Here is a 25,238-nt window from a genome sequence, read left to right on the forward strand (position 1 = left end):
AAGCAAGGTGCGGGTACAGTGTGTCTCTTCTGAGGCTCAGGAAGAGGGTCTGTCTCGGTTCTTTTATAGCTCCTAGTGGCCCCCAGCACCACTGGCTCTGCCTCTTCGTCTTTCATCCAGGCTGGTGATGCTTCCGTCACTCACAGCGTCCTCCAATGCAGGACCACTTGTGTTTCCTCCGTATTTGTGAGCCTTTCCATCACACCAGGGCCACCTGGACAGTCCAGATGGATGGACTTCTTTCACGGTCAGAGGACTGAGCCATTAGTCCCACCTGTACTTGTATGCTCCTTTGCAAAGTCTTATGGGATGCTGGGATGGAGACACAGACCTGTATGTATCTCGGATGTACTCAGCTAATGCCAAGTTTCTACTCATTAAATGGCCATGTAAATACAGATTAAGTCAACCATAGCTTAATGTCTTTGTGACACCTCAAACTTTATATAGCTGTCCACATCCGTATAATTTATCTCCTTTTATTTAAGTAAACTGATTTAAGCTGGCCAGATTCAACAGTAGCAAAAAAGTAGATATATAAAGAAACTGTACAATATTACAAACTGTAGTTGTTTCTGACGTATGTGCATAAACACATACATTTGTGTGTGTGTGTATAAACACACATGTACATAAACACATGCAATATCTTAAGATTAATCAGGTGGTTCTAGAAAGTCAGTAAACAACAAAGCCTCCCAGGAGGGTAATGCTTGTAAAACGCAGCCCTATTTATTTATGTCCCAAATCCACAGACAGATGCTTACCAAAGAACATGAAGGTCAGAGATTAAAAAAAAAAAATTCCCGCTGCTCAGATTAGTAGCTGTTTCCCTTCTAAGTTTTGTCCACATTAAGTTTCTGTGTCTTAAAGACCCAACCCAGCAGATCCCTTATGAGCAAGCTCCCCCACCAAATCACAAATGTGTGCTGCTCTGGAGAGATCACTGAAAGAGAATGGTGACCCATTCTGGGTCTCTCCACCCAGAGTTCCTGTAGGTCGGGGTGCCCTCCTTGGCCAAAGCAGTACCATGGGCTTTTCAGAAATCCTTTGCTTGCAATCGTGACCCTGTCACGGAGAAGAACCGATGTCCAGTCCACAGCAGACTTAGAAGACGGGAATGTGGTATTGCCGGTCATTCTCGGTCAGCAGGGAGATCTCTGGCCACTCCCTGAGAGGCTCCTCGGGGTAGTAGACTGCAAAGTCTCTAGAGTTAAACTTGAACAGTCGGAACACTCTTATCTTCACTTGAAGGGAATACCCGAGTACAAACATGTCAATCTGGGGACGAGATGAAAGCAAGGTCACGGGCGTGTATTTATCCCCTTCCACTCCGACGGGGTTTGCTGCAGTTGATGAGGTGACCTGCTTTGTGACAGACTCTCCCGTAGAGCAAAGGAGCATGACTTGAGGACAAGTGTCAGCAGTGTGGAAGGAGGGTGGGGCCCTGACTAGTGAGAAGGAGTCAGAGGGATGCCCAAGCCAGGGCAGCAGCTCACACTGAACTGGAGGCTACACAATGAGTTCCCAGCCAGCCTGCCTACAGAGTAAGACTTTATCTCAGCGGGGGAAAAAAGAAGGAAAGAAAGATAGAGAAGGGGAGTAAAAGTGAGAAAAAAAAGAAGAAAGGAAAAGAAAAAACGAGGGAAGGAGAAGGGAGGGGGAGGAAGGGGGAAGAAGGGGAAGGGAATGTTCACTATTAAGAACTGCATTTATTTCCAACCAGTTTGATCTCTTCGTACAGATGCCATTGTCATCTGGTTCACACTTCTTTTTTTTTTAAGATCTGTCTGTCTGTCTGTCTACCTGCCTACCTATTTATCTATTAACTTAATATATATGTGTTTTATCTGCATGTACACTTGCATGCCAGAAGAGGGCATAAGATCTCATTATAGATAGTTGTAAATGACCATATGGTTGCTGGGAATTGAACTCAGGACCTCTGGAAAAGCAGGTGGCGCTCTTAACCACTGAGCCATCTCTCCAGCCCCTTGCCACTTCTTTTGGACAGAAAACAAAAGTGTCATTCTCTGCTCTTAAGTCATTACTAACTTTTGTCTGTGATGAGGTAACCTGATGCCTTCCTGCAATGATCCGCCTTTCTGAACGGCCCTTTCCCATTTAATTTCTGTGTGGCTGCGAGGCTCTCCGAGCCAGGACTCTGGCCCAAGGGTCCTCAGACTCCCAGGACTCGCATCCAGAAGTGACGCCTGCTAGTCTTCCTTTAAGTATTCCTGAGCCAGCCTCGGGCCACACACTGTGTGTCCTACTCACCTGCTCCAATCCGCACGTGTCACCTATGGGATTCAGGTGATTCATCATGAAGCTCAAAGGGTCTGCTGACGACTCCCTGGAGAACAGGAGTCTGAAGAGGCTGGGGACAAGCTTGTTCGTCTTCATTTGCTCGTACACTTCCGTGACCTGGTACAGCATGATGAACTTCAGAGCCTCGTACAGCTTAGACTCCAGGACGGCATCGGAGAAGAGGGCGTTGCACATATTCCCTCTCTTGTGATAATCTCTGATCCCACTAAACTCAGACCACTACAAACACAGGGATAGGGGTGAGTGGAGAAGGGCACGTGTGAACATAATAGCCTGCTGTAAAAACTTGTGAAGTACGAATGAAAATAAGCCAAAGAGGAGGGCGAGGTTTTTTCGTTTTTACATTTTCCTGTCTACCTTTTTGGGACAGATGATTCAATCCTCATTAACCATAAGCATCCTGCAATGGGATGAATGTCTGCCTGCCTCGCCAACCTCACATGCTGAGTGTCTGAGTCCGGGAAGACAGCATTAGGAAGGAAGGCGTCTAGGTGGTGATTGGCTGCTGAGGGTGGAATCCTCGTGAATGGGACTGGTGTGTCTGGCTCTCTTCCTGCCATGTGATGGCGAAACGAACAAAAAAACTGTCCACCTGTCTATAAACTAGAACAAGGGCTGGCACCAAATGTCACTTCCTGCTGGCCTCCTGGCCTCGGGTGCCCAATCTTCACAATTGCAAGAAACAATCCTTGCTCCTTAAGTCATCCAGTTTATGACATCTCATAAGAGAAGTCTATAAGCTACTCGCCTAATACACAAACGCCATACTAGGTAAACTATCAAACATGTCAGTTCTCTAAAACTGCTTGGGGTCACTGGGTCACCCAAAGGCTATGCCAGGGAAGAAGAGTGCAAGAGAGCTGTGTGACTAGTGCTCTGCAAGGCGCTTCTGTGGATTAGCTCACACCCTCATGACAACCATGCAGGTTATATGCCAGCCACAGTTCTTCAGGGAGCAGAAAGTTATGACTCAGAAGTGCATTTCCCCCAGATAAGCCGGCCAGAAAGAGATAAGCAAAGCATACTTTCCATCACTCCAAGTCTGCTTATTACTGAAAGCCAGGCAGAGCTGTTAGCGTACTTCTTCTTCTTCTTTTCTTTTTTTTTTTTTTTTTTTTTTTTTTTTTTTGGTTTTTTGAGACAGGGTCTCTCTGTGTGGCCTTGGCTGTCCTGGACTCACTTTGTAGACCAGGCTGGCCTCGAACTCACAGCAATCCACCTGCCTCTGTCTCTCGAGTCCTGGGATTAAAGGCGTGTGCCACCACGCCCGGCCCCGTTAGCGTACTTCTTACACCTGAGCTATGCCTGCATGAGCAGAAGGATGCTTGCAGAAAGGCATTTCTGAGGCCTGGACATTGTACCATATGGGAAACAGTTCCCTCATGTGTCAGGTTTCTGATGCAGCCACTGAGGCTGCTACCCTATAACTGGCAAAGCCATTACACAGAACACTAATTCAAAAGAGCAAGCTGCCACCAAGGGGTGGCCTTCTGTGCTCAGTTTCATTTCCCTAACACGTAGGATATGCCCCACGTTACAGGGAGCTGGCTGCGTTTGAGATGGATGCTTTTATGCCCAGCCGTTTATTCCCCCCCCCCCACAGATGGACGCTTTTATCCCCAGCCGTTTATTCCCCCCTCCCCCAAATGCTCACCTGCAGTTTCAATAACTCCACACATTTCCGTAACTTTCCAAACACGTTGGAACCTGTGTACTTCTCAGGTCCGAAGCTGTACTGCTGGATCCAGTTACAGCCTTGAGAAAAGAGCAGTTTTTCAGGAAGCTTGAAAAGGAAGTAGATGCCGACAATGGTTAGTGTCTCAGCTCTCAGCTAGCTGAGCTCTCACGGTCTGGAATGCCACAGCTCACAATCTTATCTTGTGTAGCAATCCCGACTGCAGTGTCAGTTAAGCCAGAGCGCACAGTCATCTGTGCTTTAGGTTTGTGGGTTAAGTCATTCTTAGACAACATTCTAAACAGAAACCTAAACCTAGGGTTATGTCCAAAGAAGCAATCGTTTTGGATAAAACACCGTATGTCCTTGATGTAGCCCTTTAGAAACTGTCTGTAACTAAATGGTGTTAGGAAATCAAAGCACACAAAGCAGTAGGTAGGATACACTATGATGCAGTTGGCTTTCTCCACTGGCTGTCCTTCGGCTAACAATGGACTGAGCCAGCATTTCCTACTTTTTTAACCCTTTAGCCTCAAGTTCCACTACTAATGAACAACAATGTCACTCATTCCACAGAGCTCCAGGTTAAATTCTGGAAGAGGCAAGGCTTAGACTGTGGGGTCTGGAAGAATCTAGTCCACTGTGGACTAGCCAGTACATTACTCCACAAACTCAGGGGCTGTACCCTGGTTTTGTGTCACATTCTTTAGTCTGGTTAACTAGCAGGGTTAGCATACTACATATATTTGGCAAGTATTTGTTAAGAAACAGAACTACCACAACCACGTTTACACAGAAGACATTAAGGAGAAAGAACATGTAAGGCCATATATGCATATATGTCACATTTCTTGCTCTGCCATACTAAATCGGTCATACTGCATTCGAAACAGTAACTGAAGGTGTCAATGAAGACTGTGTGGCTAGAGCTGGAGAGATGGCTTAGTAGTTAAGGGTACCTGCTGCTCGTCCAGAGGGTTCAGCGCTCAGCACCCACACAGTGGCTCACAACTCCAGTTTCAGAGGACCCATTGCTCTTCTCTGGCCTCCTCGAGCACTGCATGTAACATGCAGGTAAAACACCCATATACATAGTATAAATAAAAAAGAGAATACACTGCCATAAACTATTAAGAAAATGATAAAAAACAAGCCACAGACTTGGAGAAAACATCTGTACACCACACATCCAATGAAGCACTCATATTTAAAACATATAAAGGATTTTCAAAACAATAAGAAAACAACATTCCAATAAAAAGTGACAAAAGACTTAAGTAGATAATTTTCCAACTTGATAGGGATGGCAAATAGGTGCCTGAAAAGATACTCAACATCTATTCATTTAAATGTAAATGAGGGCAGGCAAGATGGCTCAGTGGGTGATGGTGCTGCTTGTGCAAGCCTGATGACCCGAGTTCAATCCCTGAAGCCCACGCAGAGGGCAAAGAGAAAACCAGCCCCACAGAATTGTCCTCTCACTTCCACATACATTATGGCATGTGCCCCTTCCCTCACATCACACACACACGCACACACACATGCACACAAGCGCACACACACATACACACACACACAAATAAATAATAAAAAACAAAATATGCCTATCAGAATGGCTAAAAACAAACAAAGCCAACAATACTAAGTGCTGGTGACCATGTGGGGTGACTATAACTCTTACATTATACTGGTGGGAATGCAAAAAGACCAAGCAGGTCTGGAGATCAATGCGGCAGTTTCTTTGAAAGTTAAGCGCATACCTCCCACACCATCAGAAATCTAACTCCTGGGCTTTTGCCTAAAAGAAACTGATAATACACCTATAAGCCCTGAATAAGACTATCCCTAACAGCCCTATTCATTGTTGGTAGGCACTAGAAGCAATCCAGATGCCCTTGAGCTGAGTAAACTGTGCTCTGTCCACATGGAGGACTATCCTGTTGAGCAAAAAGGTGACTTCTAAATTTGTGGAGGAGCACGGGGGAAAAAATTGCAATTGTACCTTGCTATGAGAAGGAACCTATATTCCAAAGGCTGAGAAGATGACTCCACTCATATGACCGTGGAGGCAGCAAAACCACGGGTACAGAAAATGAGTTAGTCATTGTGGGGAGCAGAGGTCTGGGAACGACTGGCTACAGAGGTACACGAGACAACCTTTGGTGTGGCAATGACACGCTGTATGCGTTTGTTAATAAACGTTTATGTTACAGCAAAAAGGCTCATGTTCTTAGACCACCTGATTCACCAACAAGCAAAACTGGGAGTGCCTGCATGCTGAGCTAGATGGCTTATCTGCAAAGTGTCCTTCTACATGGGAACCCTTGGAGGACAAAGCTACCTACACAGGTGAGGGAGCCCCCACATGGCCATGTTCCCTCCGAGGACTCATACCTTAACGATGTCCTTTTCCTTCATCCACGGTGGAAAGGAGAGACCTTGGCTGAAGATCTGGAACAACACGGACCTGAGAGCATCGTAGTTATCTCTCTTCACTGTCCGGACACACTTAACGTGGTGCCTCCAGAAGAGGTCCTCGTAGGCCTGTCAGCACAAAAGGGTGGGCTGAATAAACTCCTCGGCATCAGGTGCTGGCGACAGCGAGCTCAGAGAATGCTGAGTCCCACTGTTCACGCCAGAGGTGAGGCTCCAGTGAACACACTGAGAGACTGGCTCTGCCATGAGGAATGGTTCCCAAACAACTCCAATAAGTGGCAGAGTGACAAATCATGATCATGCATGTAATTTTAATGTTTAGCTTTTTGTTTTAAATTTGGGGGGGCGGGGGGGCGAGATTTATCTTAAAATGGTGTGTGTGTGTGTGTGTGTGTGTGTGTGTGTGTGTGAGAGAGAGAGAGAGAGAGAGAGACAGAGAGAGAGAGAGAGAGAGAGAGAGAGAGAGAGAGAGAGAGAGAGAGAGAGAGAGAAAATGCGGTGTGGGCGTGCACTCGCGTGCCTGTGACCCGGAAGTGAAAACCAAATAAACCCGTGCTTCCCCAAAGGTGCTTTTGGTCAGGGTGTCTTATCACACTGAAAGAGAACAAACCAGATCAAGACAAGACATAAATCCAACATCCAGCAGTCAGTAGGCTTCTGAGCTAGGTTGCAGCTTTAACTTACACCCTATTTGGCGCTGGTTGACTCTGGGGTTGGTAAAGCGGAACTAAATGTCCCCTGATTCTGACAGACACTGTCTGCCTTCCTTGGCCCCCACAAGCAGGCATACCTTCCTCATGAGCTTGGCACGCGGTGTTTCTCCTTTCCACTCTCTTGCACAATAACTGAGTAAATCTACTTCTGCCTCCACACTGAGGTTTCCTGGGCATAGCAAAAAAAAAAAAAAAAAACGGCAGTTAATTTTCCCATCCCTCTCCTTTCTTTAACCTTCTATGCCTTAAAGAATAAGAAAACATATGCAGGAAGTATTTACTTTTAAATTTTCTCTGCAGATATCCAACCCACCTGAAAAATAAAGGAAAGAATTATATTACAGCCTTTTTTGTATGGCAAGGGCGCCTTTGTAAGGGAAAGAGGACAGGATGACCCACCATTTCAGCTGATGCCCCAAATATAAATGCAGTCCTCTGAAGTAGCAGAGAACAGCCGACAGAAGTGACAACGCCATCACTGCAGAGGCCCTTGCTGTTCTCCAGGCAGTACTAACAAGTTGGCTGGTAACTAGTATCCAGGAGTGAACTTGGTCACTTCCTACAAAACAAACAAATATGCATATCGTAATTAAACATCTGCTTTAAGGGACACATGATACCGGGTAATTTGGCCCCAAAGTGTCTATCATTAATCGATGCACACTTTTGTTTGTTTGGGTTTTTTGTTTTGTTTTGTTTTTGTTTTTGTTTTTGGAGGCAGGGTTTCTTCGTGTTAGCCTTGGCTGTCCTGAACTCGCTTTGTAGACCAGGCTGGCCTCGAACTCACAGTGATCCACCTGCTTCTGCCTCCCGAGTGCTGGGATTAAAGGCGTGCACCACCATGCCCGGCTGATGCACACTTTTGTATATGTATGTGTATGTGCATGTTTGTGTGTGCACAGATGCATGGGTATATTGGGGTAAAAAGTTGTGTGTGTGTGTGTGTGTGTGTGTGTGTGTGTGTGTGTGTGTGTGTGTATGTGAACGGGCAACTCAGAGGACAACTGCTAGCACCATTCCTCAGCTAGCACAGATCTTCTTTGAGGTGTGGTCTCAACCTGGTCTTAAACTTGCTTAGTAACTAGACTGGCTGGCCAGCAAGGCTCAGGGATCCACTTGTCCTCCGTAATGCTGGGATTACAAGCACACACCATCCCATGCGTGCTTAGGAGGCGACATTACCAGCTGCCATACCCTCCCCCAGGCCTACATACATGTTTTTACAGTATTCAAACACTAAATGCAAAATTAAAGAATCATGTAATTCCTCCCATGATCAGTACCACATACAAAACATCTTTTTCTACAAAATTAGTAATGGACCTAAGGAGCATGGGCTTCAGATTCTGAATTCAAATCTCGTTTTCATGACAGGAACCCATGCAACCGACAACTGACTACCCTGATCTGAGCTGTCTTGACTGCAAACTGAAGGTGACCCCGCAGGGAAGCGGCCAAATGAAGTTCAGAGCACCAGCACAGAGTGCGATCCACGCCAGGTGGGCTCTGGTGACCTGTTTCCCTACTGCTGCTTTGAAACACGATGGGGTCACAGCATCACTTGAGACACAATCAAGTGAGTCAGCCAGAGGCATGGGTAGTACTGCTCTGATGCCCACTGTGATTCCTGGTCCAGCACGGCAAAAGTCTAAGGGGTTAGGGGTCCGAGGATGGACTTGCAGCATCCGGCTGTGTCCAGGAGATTCCCAGTCACACTCTGCCTGTGCATGTGACATGCTGAAGTACAAATGAGGAAGAGGACTTTTGACAGGTGGCCAAACCTCCTGGGGTTTGTTTTGAAATAATTTCCTCCACAGCAGATCATTGAGTAAAATTCCAGTGACCAACTGCAATAAACTCTCATCAGCATGGATTTCAACCTATGATTTCAGTGGTTTTGGTCATCTGGATATTTCGTGTGTATTTATATTACCAATAAAGAAAGAACTTATTAACAAATAGTAAAAAAAAAAAAATACTAGCAAAAGTTAAAATATACTTCCTATTACTTAAGAGAACGTTTTGAAAACACTTATCTACCTAGAACAGGTTTTTTGTTTGTTTGTTTGTTTGTTTTGGCTTCTCAAATCATTATACTATTTCCCAGAAATTTAGCAAAACTATGTGTTTAAAGACACGAAGCAAGGGCTGGAGAGATAGACAGCTTGGTGGTTAAGAGCGCAGTGCTCTTCCAGAGGACCCTGATTCTTAGCATCCCTGAAACCGTAGTTCCAGAAAATCCAACACTCTCTTCTGGCCTCTGCTGACATGTGTACCTGCATAGTACACACTCACATATACATACAAATAAAAATAAAAACACAGAGATGGAGAGGTGGTTCAGTGGTTAAGAGTACTTGCTGCTCTTCCAGAAGACCTGAGTTCTCAGCAACCACACTGGGTGGCCCACAGCCTCCTATAATTTCAGCTCCAAGGAATCTGATACCGTCTTCTGGGCTCTATAGAGACCTGCACACACATGGCATTTACTCACATAGATGTGCGTGTGTGTGTGTGTATAAAATTTAAAAATCCTAAAAAAGTTTTTTAATAGAAAGCTATTCTGTATTTAACATCTATAGATGTTAAATTTTAGATTTTAGACTTAGATGTTTTTCTCTACTGATAATTCTGACATGTGCACAAGTATTTTTAGTAACTTATTAAAATCACAGGATAGGATTGTCTATGAATGCATGAATTTTATGGTAGCAGTAAAGTTATTGTTTGTTTGTTTGTTTACGAAAATGGAAGAGCACACATGATTTGTATGTAAAGACTGACTCCTTTTCTGCCAACGTCAGGGGTTGAAGCCAGGGTCTTGCACATGACTCCTAGGCTTGACAGCACTCTTTGTAACAAAGGCCCAGGTCAGCAGCGTAGCTGGTCCTGTGCGCACCGCCTACTGATCATGTGGATGGTTCTGCACTCTTCCTTCACAAACAACAAGCATTTGCATTCAGCACCAACGTCCCCTTAGGAGTCCTGCCAGCTTGTCTCTAAGGATTAACACACTCAGTTCTGACAGGTGCTGGCTACCAGAACAGGTCAGTGCTCACCCCTCCGCCACTCTGAGAGGACTCAAGCTTGCGGAGGACCGCTAGCTTTCAGGTGTATGTTGAACTAATCCAGAGGATGAGTTTCTTCAGGACACACGTTTCTTTTCAGGGACGGGCCTTTCTACAGTATCTGGTATTATTCACACACTATGCTCATGTGTATATGTTAGGGACCAGCAGAGGGCTTGCAGTCACTGCAGTGAGGACCAGGTACCGCCCTCCACACTCCTCACCTGTCAGATGCCATCTAGTGGTACCACCCAGCTCTTTGGGGCACCCCTCCTCAGAATAAGGCCTTTCCTGAAAACACGCTGAAGATAACTGTTCCCTTGTGTTTGGTCATCCCCTTTCTCTGTCTCAGTCTCTCTTCCCTGCTTTCCTCTTTCTCCTCCCCATCTGTTCCTCTCTCCTGCCTCTTTCTCTCCTTTATCCGCCCCAGCCTTCTGCCCTTATCTCACAATGAACCCACCCAGAAAGCAGGTATATGAGCACCTAACCATCAAACAACCTGGACCACAGGCCAGCACTCGCTCCTGGTCTCAGTGCACCTACTGCTCACACTGGCAGCTCGCCATGACAGATGCACACATGCACTACTGTACCGTCTCCCGTCCTCCCTCTCTCCTCCTCCACCACTCACCATCCACTAGCAGTTCACTCTTTCAGGTCATCTTTTCTTTTCTTTCTTTCTTTTTGTTAATTTTTTACATATGAGAGAAAATACAAAATACTTCTGGCTAATTTCATACAGTATGATCATCTCTGGTTTCATCCACTTCCCTGTAAATAACATGGATCCGTTCTTTATGGCTGGGATATGAGTGTCTGTGCTTGTGTATATATGTAAATATATTGTAAATATACATACATACATATTTAATATATATTTATATTCATTTATCAGCTGAGATACACTTAGATGACACTATATCTTATGTGCCCACATTTTTATGTTAAATAGCTCAGGCCAAGAAGAGTGAAGGAACATGACCACGTGGGTTCTGGTGTGGGTAAAAGGCTGTCATCCAGAGAAGGGTAGGATGGAACTCTGCAGAAGAACACATGATCATGTGTGAGGCAAACATGGCTGTATTTATGTATGTACAGCCATGTTAGTACCTGCACAAGCTGGTCTTGGATAATGTTAGTTGGAGCAGGGCTCCGTAGCCTGGTAGAAGAACTGCGTGTCCATTGCAACAAAGTAGCTATGAGTGTTCTGCACGCTTATATCACTCTTGCCCGTGAACCCCACAGTGCCACAGAGGAGCCTCACAGGAACCTCCTTCTACTTTTATCACTAAATCTAGCAAAAAAGACAGAAATATAATAGGTCCTGGTACACGCTTGTGCGGGGTTTAACATCACAACACAGAGGTACAGAAATGCTTAAAGGAAACATCAGAGAAGTGCTGGCCACAGAGTCTTTCTCACTAAGCACACAACAAGCACTACCTGCTATTCTCACTGTGGTCACTACACTCACCCTTGCTTTGTAGATCAGAGTACTGTTAGGAGAGATCAAGCATCCGCCTAAGGGAGTGGCCCAATGAATGGCAGCGCTGATACTGAAAGGCGGTGGCCATGCAGCTCTGGAGGCCAGCCTCCTGCCTGAGCGCTTGGCTGTCCTATCTGTGAATCCTGAAGCTGAACGGATTTTCAAATCAGCACTGGTAGTAACTAGAATTACGACTAAAAAGATGAAAAAAACAAAAAAACAAAAAAACAAAACAACCTTCTCTTAGAGCTGGAGAGGTGGTTCAGTGGGTAAGAGCACTTGCTATGCAAGCATGAACACTTGAGTTTGAATTCCCAGGACCCATATAAAAGCTGGGCATGGTCACATGGGCCTGTAACCCCAGCACTGCTGAGCCAGGCAGACAGCAGTAGCTTGCTTGCTAGCCAGTCTAGCAAAAACAGTGAGTTTCAGACTCAGTGAGAAGCTTTACCTCAAGAACAAAAAGCAATGGAGGAAGACACCTGACATTCTGCTTTTTGCCTGTACAAGCTCTTGCACACACGTGCACACACACACACACACACACACACACACACACACACACACACACACTTTTTCTAGATCTAGGGCACATAAGTAGATTAAACTCAAAACACTATAACCAGACACTGCAAATCAGCAGGAAGATAATTTTAATGAACTACCGCTGAGTCAAATATCATTTCTCCAACTGAGAGAAGGTAATGCTTTGGACACAAGACATTTCAGAGGTGATGGGCAGTGGTGACTTGTGCCTTTAATCCAAGCACTGGTGAGGCACAGAAAGGCAGATCTGTGGGTTCAAGGCCAGCCTAGTCTACAGAGTGAGTTCCAGGACATCCAAGGCTATACAGAGAAACCCTGTGTCAAAAAGGTGGAGGAGGGGAGAGGAGGAAGAAGAGGCAGGAAGGAGGAGAAAGATGAGAGGGGAGGAGGAAGAGGAGGACGTAGTTGTTGTCGCTTCAGAGGGTCTCCTTTCCCACCAAAGACAATTCTGCAATCACCAACTTTCATTCCCAGCCCCAGAAAGAGGTCCTGCCAGGTTATAAGTGAGACTCAGGAAAACAGAGCGGGGGGGGGGGGGGGTTAGGGAGGGAATGAGAGAGAATTCTCTGCCTCCACAGACACAGTCATCCCACATACTCTAAGGACAAAGGGAGAGTGGGCAGGTCAAGCTCCTCAAAGACAGCTCTGTGAAGTGTAGGATGAGAGAAGAGGCTGAAAAGCCAGGCGTTGCCAAGAATTAAGAGTTTTGATTCTCTTTCATGCCTGTCAAAAGAGCAGAAAAGCAAAATTCCCTTTTCATACTTTTGTACTGAACCCTTGGGCTACACAATGCATTTCTTTCTTTTCTTTTTTAAATATGTGACTATGCCTAATGTATTCCCTGACCTGACCACCAGGATTAGAAAGTGCCTCCAAACAATTAGAGAAAACAGGCATTAGGGTCTTTGAGGAATTACAGCAGATTTGACTGTCTGGCCTACAGCCCAATCTGTGGTCCCATTCCATAGCAAGCAAGACCACTGGCTGGAACTACAAGAAGGCGCTGGGTTTAGGTGGGGGAGGGGATTGGTTTTTTTGTGGTTTTGGGTTTTTTGAAGAGAGGTGTTAAAATTCTTAGATTCTTTTTTTTTTTTTTTTTTTTTTTTTCCATTCTCTACAACACATCAAAGCTGAAGTGATTCAAACACTAAAACAGGAAACTCAAAAGGGGGCGGAGAACACTATGTCCTGAAAACAAAAACTAAAAGACACTGAAAAGCCAGAAGGCAAGTAAGGATGCAGACAGCAAATACAGCCCATCAGCCCTGGGCAGGTGGTGAGCTGACTGCCATAGTCTCCTAGGCAAGGTCATTAGGGACACAGGCTCATCTCAAGACTTCCAGAGCAGTTCTGGAAAATTCGTTGCTTCTACCTCCCCATGAGCTACCACGATCTTCAGTCCCAACCACTTCCTCTCCCGAGGTGTTTTCCAGTGCCAAGGATTCACCCACGTTACATGCATGCTAACCAGACGCACCAATGAGCTACCTCTGCAGCCTGCACCCAATCTTACCAATCTTTTCCATAAGACACCATCAGTACCAGAGAGCTCTTCCTCTCTACACACACCAAGACCTCATCTGCATCCAGCCCCATGACCTCCCAAGCAGCAGCGACATCAAAGAGCTATCAAGGCCAGGAAGAAGACATACAATTTGAGCTAGAAGGAAGGAAAGGGCAACTTGATTTTAATACTTAAGGTAGCAGAAGAAGCACTGAAAACAGATTAGGATAAATACCTTCCTGTTAAACAATGTGGTGTGTTATAACACTGCACTTAAATTTACAAGCAATGTTCTCAGCACTGTTGTGCTATGGCAGAGAGAAAGTCTTAGTCACTCCTTGACACGGTGGGGAGACTTTCTATTTTGCATTGCAGGTGTTAATTCTGCTCAATTACAAAAGGCCAGTCCTTCCCCTTAGAGCAGCAATAAAGCCAACAAAGGGCAGGACCAGTTCACTATCTCCAAGGAAGAGAACCACTAAGTGGAAGGTTTTTATCTTGAAAGTCATGAGCAGTAAAACATGCAAGCTACTCAAGCTGGCCGCACAGCCTCCTGAGCTGCGGCTCCTCTCGCCCTGGCTCCGCTGAACTGAAAGTACCCATAAGTCACCCGGAGATTGCTTCCTGCCTGACACGGGGTGGGGGGATTGTGTAGGTGCTTTAAGAACACCTTAAGTCAGAGCTGTCTCATTTCACCTGGCGTGTCTTACGGGAACTGTCAAAAGCGACGCGTGATCTTAAAGATAAGTTTAATTTTCTAACTTGGCAGCCCACCCGTGAGGAAAACACAAAAGCTGTAGGTACAGGCAAGCTAGCACCAAAAAGCAAGTGGCCGGTGGTTTTCTGTGAAGTTGCAGAAGTCCAGGACCACCTTATCTAGCCGAGCAGCAGATCCGGAAGTGACAACGGACTGTAGGATGAGGGGGGAAAATCTTGTCTTTATTCTGTCACTTCTTAGATTCCTAAACTATAAACAAATCACACATCTGGATGGCCCTCAACCAGTGTGGTTCTCAACCTGTGAGTTGCAATCCATTTGAGGGGTTGAACAACCCTTTCACATGGGGGTCGCATATCCTATGTCCTCCATATCAGATATTTAAATACATTACAGTTCACAACAGGAGCAAAATTACAGTTATGAAGAGGCAATGAAAAGGATTTTATGGTTTAGGGGTCACCAGAACATAAGGAACTGTATGAAAAAGGGTCACGTATTAGGAGAGTTGGGAACCACTGCCCTAAGCCTTGACCTAGTGGTTAACACATGGCGATGAAGCAAGGTTGGGTCAAAATTAAATGAAATGGTACTATCCCACCATGAACTGCTCAGCAAAGTCTCTGCTATCTGTCAGCTGGGAACACACTCTCTCTTGTAGGCATTTACTTCCGCTTTCTGATCATTTTCCTATTGATAAAGTCTGCTCTCAGTCTGTCAACACAGATTAAGCTACTCCGACAGATAAGCCACTGTCCCAACAGCTGGACTGCACTGGCAAAGAATCCCAGGTGGACCTCAGGCAGAGGAAGCCCACTGAGGCAGTCTCCAGTGGGGGCAGGGATATGGCTGAAAAGTGGCATGGCATAGGACCGAGGTCAGCTGGGGAAGGCTTCCCTGGGCTGTGAGTTTGATCTAACGTCAAAGGATGGAGGAGCTAGCAAGGCAAGGAAACAGAGGAAGGCTGGTGCAGTTGGCCCAAGGTTGGACCATTACTGTGGTTCTCAGTCAATATGCTGATGTTTTAAGGAAACGCCCTGGCAGCCCTCAAGGGCTGACACAGAATCAGAGCTGTGACCACAGCCTGTAGTACTTGGAGCCACTAAGAGTGAGTCTGATTCCTCTCTCATAGGATAACGTTTCCCATTTTCCACAGAAGTGCAGACCAAAGGGTTAGAATACTGTTGCATCTCCAAGTCCTAAATCCAGCCAGCATGTTAGGCAGAGGAGCTCTCCCAGGCCTCAGAGCATCCTCGGGCCTCTGTCCGAGCTGCAGCTCCATTCCATACACACTGCAGCTCTATCCTGTCCACGCAGAGGGTCTTTTCTGTCCACAGTGCAGGCCTTTTCTATATACACACCAGGCCTGTTCTGTGCACCTATGATGGTTGTGTCTACTAGCTTGCAAACTCTGCTAAGGCTAATGCCAAATCTTCTAATTTTGTTTTTGTTTTTGTTTTTCCATTTTATAGAGAAAATACACTTATCACATACATGGTGGCCTAGGTTCAAACCCTCATGCTGGAAAACAAACAAACAGCCCGCAACAACAAAAACAGACACGGAAAGCACCCCTCTGAGTTCATGTCTCTGCCTGGCTCCCACCACCTCAGTGTCCACTCCTTCCTGGTGGGAAAGGATCTAGAAGACTCTCTGCAGTTGCTCAGCTCTGGCCCTCCTCTCTCCAGAAGTGAACACCCTATAGAGAGGGCTAATAGGCCTTCTCTCTGAGAGGAATGCCTGGCATTTAGAAACTGAGTCCAGCTAAGGGATGGTGAAAAAATCCCATCTAGTGACATGACCCAGACACATGGATTCTATCAGCCTCAGAGCTGAATCGATGCTTTCCTTGCTCTCCGACACCAGGCAGGCAGGTTCTGTTACCTTTAGTGGCGGGCAGAGCACACCTGTTTATCCTGTCTCACATGACTGGCCTTTGCAGGTCCACTCTCGGGCCTTACTAGCACACTGCTGTGTTCTACGGCAATCGTTTTGTGAGCATGGCTACTGAAGTGACGTGTTGATGGTGGTGACCTTCCCAGCGACCAGCATCACTGGGACCTGCTTCTACTGCCTACTGATCCTTCTAATTGGCTTTCCTTCCCCAAGTCTGCTTTTCATTCCAGAGCTAGTATGGGTTAACATTAAAAAAAAAAAAAAAAAAAAGACAGGTATGCTTTGCACCTCTTTCCATGGCCTGCCTTACTGGTAGAGAACCTTTGTATCCTGACAGCCACTGATGAGAAATAAGGGCCCACAGACAAGGAACGGGAAAGGAAAAGAAGGGTGCGTCCTCTGTGGAGCATTCCTGGCCAGAGGCCTCAGAACAGGTTCAGTAACCAAGAATACATGTGCCAGTCAGTGTGACAGCTAAGCATCTCCCTGGAACACCCAACCACACTACCGTAGGACTGAGAAGTCAAGATCCGTCCCACATGGGGCTCCGTGTGATCCTGTTGATGGGCTACAAGCAGAAGACCCACTGCTCATCTCTTCCATCTTTACCTTCCTTCACCCATGGACACATGGAGGTATGGAGATGTGTCCATATGTATGTATATATATACATACATATATACATACACATATATATACATTATACACACACACACACACACACACATATATATATATATATATATATATATATATATATATATATATATATATATATATATATACATACACATACATACACACACACATACCCATGTTCCTGCTCTCCAGAAAAAAGCCTAAGGCTTCAAAGGCAAATTCACCAAACCCTGGTGGGGCATCGCCATTCTGTCTACAGAGCAGCATGTGAGGATGACCTCAGGGCTTCTGAGAAACTTAGGACTCTTGGGTCCTCTGAAGCTGAATCTGTGTCCTATCAGGACAGCTGGGGACCTGCATGCACACTGATGACTCGGCCCACTGTCATGGGACAGTCGGGCTGGCTTCCCCTGAGACTGCTTTACTGGGCTATGGCCACCCTTCGCTTGACATTCCCAGACGATTTCAATGTACTGGCTGTGCTGGAAAACAGAGCACAAGGACTTCCTCCGTTCCCAGTTGTTTCTGTCCCCTCAAACATACCAGACACCAGTGAAATGCCAAAGCTACTGTGAGGAGAAATAAACCGAGACAAAGAGAAATAGCACTGCCCAAGAGCCCCAACTACAGTGGAATGTCATGCTGTCTTGTGCGCCTTCCCTTCGGCCAAGTGAGAGGTTCACTCAGCTTATACGTGGACCATTCTTTATGACAGAAGCTATTGCTAGCTGAAAAGAAGCTTTTCTAAAGTCGTCATGAGGAAAGATACACCACTGTTTGCGGGGCCCCTTGGCAAGGGCCAACTCACCCCAATTTTCCTGGGATTCTCCTGGTTTTAATCCTGAAAATGTCATATCTGAGATTTACCTGAGTTCCAAGAATGTCAGGATGGCTGGTCACCTAAGTCCCCCTTCAGTTCACCCTGGCTCCCTCTCTCCTGCACAGCCTTTGGTGCCCGTCCCCTGTCCCCCCCCCCCCCCCAACTCCTCTATCCCTACTTTGCTTGTGTTCTTCCCTCAGACCAGAACATTCTTCACAGCCTAGGTCATACTTTTCCCCGGCTCTCAACTCAAATGTCACTTGCCTGGCCCCTTCCCAACCCCAGGCTCAGTAAACCCACTCTCTTGACAGGGCACATGCTGTCCTTTCCCAGACTCATCAGTTGATACATGTGTTTATGTTTGGTGGCCTGCCTCCCTCTACTGTGAGCATCTTAAGGACTGGGGCTATATTTGTTCTCTTCATCCCATAGGCCTGAAGAAGCTGGTTAATAAATGCTGGCCAAATGAGCAAGTGCATCTGTGGGCTTGGGATGCAGGTCTTTGGTTTCCATGGCACAGATACCAGCTTACCCCGGGTCTGTTCTCTCTCCCTTCATAGACATGGAACACTGAACTGCGACTGGCCTCATGGCTGCTCAGAGGAGAGGCTGGTTCCATCCCCTCTGGGTGCTGGTACAGCTGTACTGACAGCCCTCTGCCTGGGATAGAATGCTCAACTTTCAAAAAGTCAAAAATCTCCCTCTGAGGCGGGAGGATCAGAAGTTCGAGGCCATCTCCAGCCACATAAAGAGACCAACAGTAGCCTGAATTACACCAAGTCCTATTTAAACCAGAGAGAGAGAGAGAGAGAGAGAGAGAGAGAGAGAGAGAGAGAGAGAGACAGAGAGAGAGACAGAGAGAAAAGAAGAAGAAGAAAAAGAAGAAGAAGAAGAAGAAGAAGAAGAAGAAGAAGAAGAAGAAGAAGAAGAAGAAGAAGAAGAAGTCGTCATCAGAAAACCCATCCCAGCCCTGGTAGCTACCTCTGCTTCTAACCTAGAAAAACAACGTATTCGTTCATTTGGTATAGTTGTGTCACTTCAGTCTACCTAGCTGGCGGTCCCCTCCAGCTCTGCGTGAGTGTGTGAGAAGCATGGTGCCCAGTGTGTTTCTCTTCCCCTAATTAAATACCCCACATAAATCCAAAGTGGGAAGTGAGAAAGTGAAGAGTGGTCAACTAGCAGGAAGGTTTGAATGTAGGGCAGTGAGGAGGGAGCTGGGAGGCTGGCCCAAGGGGGCTGTGTGCCTAGGACCTCAGATTCCTCCTCGGGAAGAGGTGCCAGGGGACCAGCCTGTTACCCACCACCTGCCCGCTCCCAGAGACATCTTCCTTTTAGAAAGAGAGAGAGAAAGAGAGAGAAAGAAAGAGAGAGAGAGAGAGAGAGAGAGAGAGAGAGAGAGAGAGAGAGAGAGAATGTTTGCTAGAGGGATAACCATACTGGCACACAAGGCATGGGGTTTTAAATAGCTATGGACTAACTGATGTTTCAGCTAAGCTCAAAACATTATTCAAAGCTAGAGGCGCAGCACGGAAGCCCCAGGTGTGGACAGAAGACCCACCCAAGCTTGGCAAACACCAGCAGAGTGTAGACACGTGCAGGAGGCAAGCTTGGTTCTATAGACCTGATACCCAGCGGTCCTGAACTAACACATTAGTTCTGATAAAGAGCCTCGTGCACAAGGAGAGAAGAAAAGCAGGAAAGAACCGAGTGAGGAGGCGGGGGCGGTGGTAGGAGGAAAGAGGAACGGCCCTGGGAGAAGACACTGGAATATGAAAGCAGGAAGAGCCGGATCAGGCATGCAACAGCCAGACTATTGCAGAGGTCAGCTAAGTGCCCAAAATAGAGGAATATACCATGGGTAAATAATAGTGTAAACTTGCAGTTGAAATGATGTTTACCTTGATACTTAGGGGAAGGAATTCCTGTGCCCCCAGACAGTCTCGGGTACAAGACTAAGGGACTCAGCAGCTGTATTAAGTCCACTTGTTATATTTCCACTGCAAGCTGAGCAGCCCAAACCATTCTTCATCTACATTGGCAACTACCAAGCAAAACAGCACTGAGCTGACACTGGTGTCATCACTCCGCACTTCCTATGGAGCTGGTGGTTGACTGCATTCAGCACTGGCTCGCCATCTCTTCCACTTCCTCTTTCCTATCAGCCATGCTGTTCATTGCACAATTTAATTACCCATCCCAGTGGCTGATTCAGGAGCACTGTTTTTCCTGAAACTTTACATGGCCCGAAGGCAAGCTGAGGCCTTCTTATGACAGATCATAAACATATTCTCTCAATGAAATAAGTGTTATCCTAAGACCGAGGAACAGATTCTCAGCACCAGGCAAGAAAGGATTTGGTTCACTTCTGCTAAACTTGGGAGACTAAACCCTATGGGAAGTGCTCTAGACGACAGGCCTAGTATGCTTCTACCACCAGCTCTATGGCCACCCACAGTTCCCACGCCATTCAAAAACTGGCTTGTGTCCAAGAAGGTTGTCTTACCTCCACAGAGGCCAGGGAGCTCATCTCCAGAGTGATAGAACTGAGGAGGTTAGGAATACCCACCCACCGCCCCCCACCTTGTGTGTAGGCCATAGGCTGACATCAGGTACCTTCCTTTATCAAGCTCAGGGACTTGGCCTGATGCCCAGCAAGCGCCAGGGTTCCTCCCACCTCTGCCTCCTCAGCATCGGATTCTGTAACCATCAGCACCACTGCTGCAGGCTTTTTAGTGTGATGCTGGAGCCCAAAGTCAGGTCCTCCTGCTTGCATGGCAACACTCAACTGAGTTTTCTCTTGGGTCCCTCAGCACCTGACCGTCAACAATACTCCCCTTCTGTCTCAGCTGAAGAGGGCTTTCTAGGGAAAATGCTGTGGTCACATGGTTAAGAGAGCAAGAAAATACTTACTATGAAATTCATAATTAGAAATGCATCAGCCATAATATTTTATGTTCTGCACTTCCTGGGATTTTTATTTCCTAGGGATCCTGGCAACAGTAGCGACAGATGGTGTTCCTTCATCTCTTAGATATAAACATAAACTTTTTACCGTCTTTTTAGTTTAGACATGATGCCACTTGTCTGTTCTTCCTCTGATTAAACAGGAGAGTTGTTTGTTGTTTTTAAAACAGACTATGACTAGAGCAAAAGGGTACTAGGAAAATAAGAGCGCACACAAAAACTCCCCCTGCTGAGTTATTACAAAGAAACACAGGTCTTGCATGAAGTTAATTGCAATCAAATAATTGGAAACACACCTCAACTCTTTTTGAGAAAGGGTCTTGGTGTGTAGCCCAGGCTAGCCTGGAACTCACTCTGTAGACCAGGCTGGCCTTGAACTCATGGGGATCCACCTGCCTCTCACTGCCAAGTGCTGGGATTAAAAGCATAGCCACCATGCCAGGCATAACCTCAAAATTTGAAAACAGATGATCTGAGTAAGTGTACATTCATTGGATGAGTCATATGGACAGAGGGGAAAGGGGAGCCTCTGGGTGGACACACTAGTCTAATAACTCCTGGAAGTTGGTGGTTTTCAGTAGCCATATAGAAAGAACCATAGAGCCATGGGAAACGGAAGAAAAAAGAAAAGGTTTACGGTGTCTCTTTTCCTGCATGCCTGGCTTGTCAGTCACCTCAATCAACACAGTGGTATAAGAGTGATAGCGCAGCCTTCTCCCTGAGCACAGGTTCAGTGTGCCAGAGAGGTCTGCTCTTGGAAGGAACTGCAGAGCCTGTTGAGGTAGACGCCAAAACTGTCCAAGACTCCTGGTGCTACTTGGAACAGAAAGCCCTCTACACATTCTACAATGACTCCAAGTATCACAGGATGATGCTGACTCTTTCACCTCTACTGCCCCTGTCACCCTGCTAAGCCTCTCGAGAAGACACATACTTACCATGACTGCGAAGACACCAGCCTAGCCTGTTCTGGACAAGCCCCGTCAGGGTGCTCACCCCACTTGGGAGCCAGAGAAGCTCTCCCTGGTGAACCAAAGTTTATCAGGTAACCCAATCGAACACGTTTCCATTAACAACTACCCCAGCCAAGGATCTCTAGCTAGATAAGACACAGGCTTAAAAAAAGATACACATCATTGGCTAATCACCCCATGGAGATAAGAGAAATATGAAAGTGGGGCAAAAAAGTGTGTGTGTGGTGCAGTGGGGTTTTCCCTGCCTAAGGCCTTAAACCATTTTTTGTTTCAAAGAAGGAAAATACTTCCCTCTCCATTAGAAACAGGATTTGGACACACTACAAACACACACACACACACACACACACACACACACACACACACACAAACAGCTACTTATTCTTCTCAGGACAGTTTCTAGCTGCCTGAGCACCCCATTCACCAAGCAGCTCCCTGAGGCCAGAGATTGCAGGCACTAGGTCCAGACTAAGCACCCATCCTCCAGAGTCTCTACGAGCCTAAGGTGCGTACAAAGCATGGGCATCACCCCTCACCTGGTTGATAACTCTTCCAGTTTGCCTCTCTCCGTGAACATGATGACATGCTCACCATCTGAACTCGCCTACCTGCCTCGGGACTGTGTGATCACCCATGGAAACGGGTGCCTAGGGTGAGCGTAAACACCTGCCTCACATACATAGTCAGCGACTGGTGAAGGGCTTGGGCATAAGGGAATCCGGGATGTTTGGATTGCACCTTTCAGTTTGTATTCTGGGGATAAGCAACAAGCAACTTCATAATAGAAGGCAAGCGCCATAGTGATGACAGCATCACTGACCATTACAGAGTTTACTGTGCGCGTGAACAACCAGGACAACAATTTCACATATAATACATGCACTAAGGCACAAGGAATACTAAAAACAAAAACAAACAAACGAACAAACAAAAAAAATCCACTAGACGATTCTTTCTAGATTTAGGTTTAACTTTAGGACACTTTCCCTAGACAAAATATTATTCACAATAGCAACGTTAAGAAGAAAAAAAAAATAACAAAAAAGCAAAGCTGCTTCGAATGTGGCTGGAATGTGAGACCCGGTTGATGGACCACCCCTCCCCCTGCCCCACATTACACACCGGGCAATCCTGTCTCTCAATCCCAATCCCTAGGGTCCAAGGAGCTGAGTGGGTCCGAAGAACACAGCTGACAATGTGCACATTGCCGGGAAACTTAGGGACAGCAGCGGACAGTACCACAGCAGCGCCTCCACCCCTCCAACAGTTAAGGACCATGAATCAGGAGCTGGAGATGAGTGTAGGGACAATACATGCCATCCTCAGACACCAAAGACGTCTGCCAAAGATGCCAAAAGCTGAGTTTATTTTACAGTATCCCCTCATCCTCCCTATAGGCCAGAGTGCCTTCTCTGGCCTTTGGAGCAGTGGATGGAATGGCCGTCCCAATATTCTAACAGGGCCTCTCTAGTAATACCGTACACAGATGTGCATCCTGTGACTTCCAATACAGAAACACTTTAAGCAACAGTTCAAAAGACTACCCCGAGTCCCTTTTCCATCCCTAAGAGTTCTGTGGGCTTTTTTTCTGTTGTTTCTTTGGTTTCTTCTGTCAAGGGTAGGGTCACTTAAACGTGAATCTATGCTTTCTTTTAGCAAATACTTAAGAAGTAAACAAACAGGCTGTCTCCATCTCAGGTTGGTCACGTCACTTTACTGGGGTTTGTTGTTGTTGCTGCTGCTGCTGTTGCTTGTTTGTTTGTTTGTTTGTTTTGGTAAACAGACCCAGCAAAGACATCACCGATGTGCCTAAGTCCTCAGCTGTTACATTTGGAAAGGAAACTTCTTTTTCTGCAACCTGATCCTCGGATCTCACCTGCCCCTGCAAAGCTACTACAGACTCCACAGACTGAAACAAACGAGAGGACTTTCTCCCCGGGGCCGCAGCACGGACACACCTTAGACTTGGTGCAGAGAAAGGAAAAATTCTTGGTGGTAATGTTAAGCCAAAAAAAGCATTTTGCATGTCTCCCAAACCAGCTGTTTCTACCTGTGTCCTCACCTCTGTTTCTAACTTTCTTTTCTCTCACAAACTAAGGGGCGGGGGAGAAAGGAAGAACAGAAAATGTTCAGCTGCGTACACCCACAGGAAATATTTGGCTAATTCTGTAATAACCTGAGGTGCATAAAGGTTAAAAGAAAAATGAGTTCATGCTCTCCACTTCTGAGACTAGAGGTAGGCCAAGCACTTCACAAATGGCTGAGTGTCTTGAACAGTTGTTAACTCCCACCCAGGCACTCTACAGTGGACTGATGTCCAGACCTCGTATTTTGACTCCTGGAACAATGTTGTTTCCACTACACTCAACAGGTTGCTGTGTCAGTTAGAGGCTCCTGCAGGACCCACAACAGCAATTAAGACACATTCCTGGTGTCCAACGGCCGCTAAACGCACCCAAAACGAGAACATGCGCGCTCAGAATCACTACTAAGCTCACACCCCTGGTGCGGTAGATAGAAAACGACAGGATCCGCCATGTGGCCATCAAAACCTAGAGGTCCTCATTTCCCCTGGCAGTGAGAACTCAATCACAGACACAGCTGAGGGACGGGAAAGGAAAATACCTTCACCTCTAAGGTCTATGGAGAGGCGGTGAGAGCACAGCTGCCCAGTGGCACAGGGGCCAGAGCTGCAAGAGAGACCTACTGCCATTCTGTCCCCTTGGTGCGTTGTTTTTGTCTTTTCTTTTCTTTCTTCCTTTTCTTCCTTTTCTTTCTTTTCCTTCCTTCCTTCCTTCCTTCCTTCCTTCCTTCCTTTCTTTCTTTTTTTTAAGGCAAGAGGGCTCTCTGCGGTTTACAAGTCTGGTTGCTGAAAAGGCGTGGGCCACATCCTCTGCAAGGTAGCTAATTTACAACAGTTAGTTTTCCCCAGGACACGGGCCCGGAGGTCCACGCGCCCCCGTGCTTGCTGACAGACGCGCTTCTCTCTGGTTCCCGGAGGCTCAGATGCAACCCACGCATCACCACGCGTGAGGTGCTACCGCCCCCGCCCCGCGCGCGCCACAAGCACCCCCGGTACCCTTCGCCCTCCCTCGCCGCCACGATACCCTCGAGAGACCGTGCCCATCCCGGCGCCCACCTGCAGTGGTCGGAGCACGCTCCCGCTCCCGCAGCGCGCTCCTGGGCGCCTCCATGCGGGCTGCGCGCCTCCACCCGCACCCACGCTGCGCCCCGGCACTCCGCTCGCTTCCCGGCGGTCCGTGGTGGGAGCTCAGCTTCTGCTACAGCGGCCCGTGATCCCGCCCCTTGCGCAGACTGACGAGCGCGGCCGCCACTCAGAAGCTGCGGGCGGGACCTCCGTGCGAGGTCGGAGCGGAGGGGGCCCTGCTGAGCGCTCTTACCCACCCCACCCCCGCCCCCGGGCTGCTCCTCCGGGCACACTCGCGGCGATCCACCTGCAGGGATCCGGTA

The 25,238-nt window shown here is 47.0% G+C and overlaps 1 protein-coding gene across 1 annotated transcript; it reads right to left on the reverse strand.

The window, feature by feature from the left end:
* Positions 1-965: 965 nt before the first annotated feature.
* Positions 966-25,020, reverse strand: Otulinl (OTU deubiquitinase with linear linkage specificity like). The gene is made up of 8 exons (XM_051151013.1): positions 24,907-25,020; positions 7,552-7,711; positions 7,434-7,465; positions 7,230-7,321; positions 6,398-6,547; positions 3,983-4,111; positions 2,278-2,547; positions 966-1,281 (listed from the first exon to the last, which is right to left on the reverse strand). Exons 1-8 carry the CDS (start codon positions 24,959-24,961, stop codon positions 1,108-1,110), a joined length of 1,062 nt encoding a protein of 353 aa, XP_051006970.1. The 5' UTR covers positions 24,962-25,020; the 3' UTR covers positions 966-1,107.
* Between the last annotated feature and the right edge of the window lie 218 nt (positions 25,021-25,238).

Source organism: Acomys russatus, chromosome 9 (genome assembly GCF_903995435.1).
Source record: "Acomys russatus chromosome 9, mAcoRus1.1, whole genome shotgun sequence".
In the NCBI taxonomy this organism is placed as follows: domain Eukaryota; kingdom Metazoa; phylum Chordata; class Mammalia; order Rodentia; family Muridae; genus Acomys; species Acomys russatus.

What these genes read in the sequence shown, in the direction of transcription:
- Otulinl (XM_051151013.1), bottom strand. Translation starts at nt 24,961, where the DNA reads ATGGAGGCGCCCAGGAGCGCGCTGCGGGAGCGGGAGCGTGCTCCGACC. An exon ending in GCGTGCTCCGACCACTGCAG is followed by an intron (nt 7,712 to 24,906) that starts GTGGGCGCCGGG and finishes TTTGTTTTGTAG; the next exon opens with GAAGTGACCAAGTTCACTCC. An exon ending in TGGAGTTATTGAAACTGCAG is followed by an intron (nt 2,548 to 3,982) that starts GTGAGCATTTGG and finishes CTGTGTTTGTAG; the next exon opens with TGGTCTGAGTTTAGTGGGAT.